A 6,000-nucleotide genomic window follows, 5' to 3' on the forward strand; every position below is an offset into this window, starting at 1 on the left:
AATACAGTTAAGAATTATTAAAACTTACATCCCTGTTGATCTCATTATCAATTGAAATGACATTATAGTCGGTGGAATCCCTGAAGAACTGTATATCATATTGGTCTACAGTCGCTTGATCTGCGGGATTCGGAGTTGTGAATGTCAAACCGTTACCGTGCAGAGGCAGAATAATAGTCTGCCCCTTATTGGCCTGGAAGTCTGAAGTTCAAAAAGGATAATATCAGAATAAATAGGGTTCATCTGTCGTAATAAGTCAGCAAAATATGCCAGAATTAACCCTGCTGTTTTTTGTTGTAAGATGTAAGCCAGCATAGGATGGCAAAATATGCCAGATTCAACCCTGCTGTCTTTTGTTGCAAGACGTAAGCCAGCATATGATGGCAAAATATGCCAGATTTAACCCTGCTGTCTTTTGTTGTAAGATGTAAGCCAGCATATGATGGCAAAATATGCCATTTTGTTGTAAGATGTAAGCCAGCATTAAAGGCAAAATATGCCAGATTTAACCCAGCTGTCTTTTGTTGTAAGATGTAAGCCAGCATATGATGGCAAAATATGCCAGATTTAACCCTGCTGTCTTTTGTTGCATGATGTAAGCCAGCATACGATGGCAAAATATGCCAGATTTAACCCTGTTGTCTTTTGTTGCAAGATGTAAGCCAGCATATGATGGCAAAATATGCCAGATTTAACCCTGCTGTCTTTTGTTGCAAGATGTAAGCCAGCATATGATGGCAAAATATGCCAGATCTAACCCAGCTGTCTTTTGTTGCAAGATGTAAGCCAGCATATGATGGCAAAATATGCCAGATTTAACCCTGCTGCCTTTTGTTGCAAGACGTAAGCCAGCATATGATGGCAAAATATGCCAGATTTAACCAAGCTGTCTTTTGTTGCAAGATGTAAGCCAGCATATGATGGCAAAATATGCCATTTTGTTGTAAGATGTAAGCCAGCATTAAAGGCAAAATATGCCAGATTTAACCCAGCTGTCTTTTGTTGTAAGATGTAAGCCAGCATATGATGGCAAAATATGCCAGATTTAACCCTGCTGTCTTTTGTTGCAAGATGTAAGCCAGCATACGATGGCAAAATATGCCAGATTTAACCCTGTTGTCTTTTGTTGCAAGATGTAAGCCAGCATATGATGGCAAAATATGCCAGATTTAACCCTGCTGTCTTTTGTTGCAAGATGTAAGCCAGCATATGATGGCAAAATATGCCAGATCTAACCCAGCTGTCTTTTGTTGCAAGATGTAAGCCAGCATATGATGGCAAAATATGCCAGATTTAACCCTGCTGTCTTTTGTTGCAAGATGTAAGCCAGCATACGATGGCAAAATATGCCAGATTTAACCCAGCTGTCTTTTGTTGCAAGATGTAAGCCAGCATATGACGGCAAAATATGCCAGATTTAACCCAGCTGTCTTTTGTTGCAAGATGTAAGCCAGCATATGATGGCAAAATATGCCAGATTTAACCCTGCTGTCTTTTGTTGCAAGATGTAAGCCAGCATATGATGGCAAAGTATGCCAGATTTAACCCTGCTGTCTTTTGTTGTAAGATGTAAGCCAGCATATGATGGCAAAGTATGCCAAATTTAACCCAGCTGTCTTTTGTTGCAAGATGTAAGCCAGCATATGATGGCAAAATATGCCAGATTTAACCCTGCTGCCTTTTGTTGCAAGACGTAAGCCAGCATATGATGGCAAAATATGCCAGATTTAACCAAGCTGTCTTTTGTTGCAAGATGTAAGCCAGCATATGATGGCAAAATATGCCAGATTTAACCCAGCTGTCTTTTGTTGCAAGATGTAAGCCAGCATAGGATGGCAAAATATGCCAGATTTAACCCAGCTGTCTTTTGTTGCAAGATGTAAGCCAGCATAGGATGGCAAAATATGCCAGATTTAACTTTAACCCTTTTGTTGCAAGTCGTAAGCCAGCATATGATGGCAAAATATGCCAGATTTAACCCAGCTGTCTTTTGTTGCAAGATGTAAGCCAGCATATGATGGCAAAATATGCCAGATTTAACCCAGCTGTCTTTTGTTGCAAGATGTAAGCCAGCATGGGATGGCAAAATATGCCAGATTTAACCCAGCTGTCTTTTGTTGCAAGATGTAAGCAAGCATAGGATGGCAAAATATGCCAGATTTAACCCTGCAGTCTTTGTTGTTAACTAGATGTTTGCATATATTAGTATTTGATAAAGAAAATGCCTTTTGATTGTGAAGTGCCGAATTGAGGAAACCAAACCTGAATGATCAGTCAATATAAATACTTTACCTATAAATATGCTGCCTAAGAGAAAGACTTCGAAGATAAAACAATTGTGAGACAAGTTATCATTATTTTAATAATTTTAGTGGACCTGTGTTTTGGAGGAAACAGGAATACTCAGAGGAAACCCACTTGTCCAGCTTGGTGACTACAAACCAAACTCACATGCGCATGGATATATCAATACCTAAGTCGCATATGGGAGAGATGTCCATATGTCTTTATATGTAGGTAAAATATAAAAGATGTTAGAACAATAGATGTCTAGGTATATGTATACTGTAGTTATATTCTAAAGATAATTTCATTTCAGTGCTGAGTCAGGGTTTGCATGTTTTCAGAACCAGAAAAGAAAATCCGCTTCAACATAACTGTAGAAAAAATTGTCTGCTGAAGTTAACTTTATTTTGTATAGGAAGTAATAAAGATGAGGTACAGTATAATCGTACATTGTACAAGTTAGGAATGAATTGTATAATAACACGAGGGAAGTTATTTTTGAAAGTATCAGCTAGCATACAAGTACAAACATACTGTAAAATTTTGCAAAAGGACTTTTAAACATGACTGCAACTTTTACCGTACATTAACATGATGTGGTGTGCATTCAAGTTTACTAACACATGTTTTTTGATACCTCTCTATTATCCATCAAAACATACCTGTTTCTTGAATGGTCAAACTGAACGTGTTTGTTGTTAATGTCGCTCCAGTTTCAATGTCGTAGAGCTGACCTGAAAGAGTAAAAGAATCTCAGGTAGATTGAAGCTGCTTAACAAAGACATCTTTAATACATTTGTTTTGTATCCATGTGCGTTAGGAAAGTTTCAATTTTCTATTAATTATGTAAATGTAATATTTTTATATCAAAAGGCTTTGTACAACTGCAAACAATTGTGATATTTTCTTTACCAGTAATATGAATAACCACTGGCTACTAAATTTCAAAAACTACATGCATTTTTGTGTCCAAGAAAAAAAAAAATTCAATATTTTCTAGTGGTTCATCGAAAGCTGGGGCACTCCCTCACACTTGAATTGTCCAAGTTCACCTTTTTTATGTCAATAGAAAAAAACAACAACACCATTTTACATTTATAGAAGCATTTTTTTTTAATGGGGGAGAACCCTCAAACACCTTCCCGCATTTAAACCACAAATATTTTGGTGCGCATGTTCGCCCACTGGCAACATTACCAAGTCACACCACCACCTCTAACACCAAATCCTGGATCCGACCCTGATACTGATGGAGATCTATTGAGTACACTACCATAATTCTGTACTTTTTTTCAACTGAAAACGTCCTAAAGACCGTATCTTATCCAAGCTACATATCTGTTTTAGTTAAATGGTTTACATTTCCTCCATCAAATAATGAAATATACTTTCAAATGATATCAAAATTACATGGGGTTACCATAATAGGAATTCACCTATATTGAATTTTAGGTCAACTTCCTTGAACAAAAACTTACATTGCCGGTCAGCAGCGGGTTTAAATTGTGCGTGTGTTCTTCCTATAAGAAGCAGCGCAAAGCCTACAACCAGTGGACTGGCGAGCTTCGCCATCCTTTTCATGTTCCTCTACTTCTGAGTTCTGCCTATAACTATAAATGTACAAATAAATCAAACAATAAAATTAACAAGCTATAAAAAATGCAAATCTCAAAATAAACAAGGTTTTAGATATACTTGTATTTTTTGGGGGGATGCACATAATTTGAAAAGTAAAATCATATCAGAAAACTCATACATATTTCTCTGAAATCTTAATCACAACAAAATAATGGTATTAAATTTTTTGCAAACTTTTCAATGATCAACATTAAAATTTGTTTGAATGAGATCATAAACTTGATGTTAGAATAAATAATAATAACTGGTTGTAAGGACTCCTATTTTGATGACAAATTGTCAACCCATGCAGTATTCAAACACCAGGCTTGAGCGAACATGAGCCCAAATGTGAAATAACATGCCTTTACATTTATCACTTCTTAAACTTAACAAATGGCTGAATTTGAACCTCACTAAAGAATACCTTAAGTTTTCATCATAAAGTATTGAATGCTTTTTTTTATGACTCAATTTGCTTAAACTGGTTTAAAATGGTGAAGCAAATCTCACTTTTATTCTTAAATTTTTAAGATTATGCTTTCCAAAGGAACACTGTAACTAGTAAGGTTTAAAATTTGATTTTGTATAGTTTAATTTAAGGTACATGTGTACACCAGCATTAAAGGTAGCATGGTGAAATTAGACTAGAATACTCGGACTATATTTCTCATCAATCATTGGTTATACAGTATTTTCTGACTAGCTTAAATAAGCAAATTTTGACCAAGAATTAAAAAAGTGACTATCAAAATTTTGCGAAGTACCACGATATAGCTAGAGTGAAAACCCTGTTCAAACAATTAATCCGAGTATCTTTTTTTATTCACATATATAGAGATATTGCATAAAGATTGCATTGGCAAGATCTACATGTATATGCGCTGTTTTGTAATGACTAAACTAGACACACAGTGAAAATCAAAATGTTTCGCCAGAATAACATTACAAACAAAAACATGGTTTTAGCGTATACAAATTTGTGTACATAACCTTGAAATTGGTATAAAATAATATTGATACACACATATGCATTGTTTGAAATAAGGCAACAATTAACTAAGTATATCTTGTTCAGGCATACGCATTTTGCTGCATAATATATCTAATACAATCACATCTGTAGATGTATATTGAATAGAGTTTCAATACTAATATATTAATTATCTAACTTGGGTTGGCCTTCATTAATGAAGAATTTTAAAATCAATGATGATTAATATCTTTGTACCGGTTACACTATTATGGTATTGTTTTGTCCTAATCACCTTAAAAAATGGCTTAATTAACAGATTAACACCTTGATCAAACATGTTTATCAATTACTAATATACGCTTGTATGATTAATCAAGAAACTTATTGCAATGTTATATAACAAGCAACAGATACCTATGAACTGGTGGATACAAATATTTCTGTTTCCCGAATTTTCATTACTTGTTTCAACATCAAATCATTTAAAAGTTTTCTTTTCAAAAGTGCGCTAATACTTAAAAAACTGTTCAAGTAAGTTCATAACATTGATAGAAAATGTTTTAATAATTCACTTACTTTGTGTCCTTTATTTATTGTTCGAAAACACGTTATTCGGATTCTGATGCATCCAACGCAATGTCTGTCAAAACTCTGAATAACCTCATACGCCTAAAATTGAATGGGTATCACCACACCTTGTGTATTCACGTGTGACTGGACTGTATATAACACACGCTATTTTCATTATTGATTCTAAATATAGCGCTGGATTCATTGAACTGTAAAGAAGAAAAACCGGTTTTTCAACTTTATGCGCATGCGCTATGGTAACGTTCTTATTTTACTTGCTAATGAAATTGGATTTATTTTTGGACAAACCAGTTTGTTGTTCGGTAATTTACGTAACATGCACTTCATTGGTCTCGTAAAGACCCGACATACATGAACTTAGTATGAATCATTTTTACCAAAAAAACTAAATTGTGTTGAATATGGAAATAAAATTCAAGCTCAGACTTAATGACCCCTCAACTTTTAACGCATTTTTATAACAAATTAAACTGCGTACAAAAGTTGCGTAACAAATAGTTAACATCTTTGAATTCTGAAAGGATAAATAG

The 6,000-nt window shown here is 34.6% G+C and overlaps 1 protein-coding gene across 1 annotated transcript in view; it reads right to left on the minus strand.

Moving 5' to 3' along the window:
- Positions 1 to 5,522, minus strand: part of LOC128245673 (uncharacterized) — a 115,775-nt gene extending 110,253 nt beyond the window's left edge. Inside the window, exons 1-4 of the mRNA XM_052963894.1 lie at positions 5,456 to 5,522; positions 3,765 to 3,896; positions 2,949 to 3,020; positions 29 to 201 (exon numbers count right to left, since the gene is read on the minus strand). Of these exons, the coding sequence (XP_052819854.1) occupies positions 29 to 201; positions 2,949 to 3,020; positions 3,765 to 3,867 (348 nt within the window). The 5' untranslated portion in view covers positions 3,868 to 3,896; positions 5,456 to 5,522. The remainder of the gene's footprint in view (positions 1 to 28; positions 202 to 2,948; positions 3,021 to 3,764; positions 3,897 to 5,455) is intronic.
- Between the last annotated feature and the right edge of the window lie 478 nt (positions 5,523 to 6,000).

This window comes from Mya arenaria, chromosome 2 (genome assembly GCF_026914265.1).
Source record: "Mya arenaria isolate MELC-2E11 chromosome 2, ASM2691426v1".
Taxonomy (NCBI): domain Eukaryota; kingdom Metazoa; phylum Mollusca; class Bivalvia; order Myida; family Myidae; genus Mya; species Mya arenaria.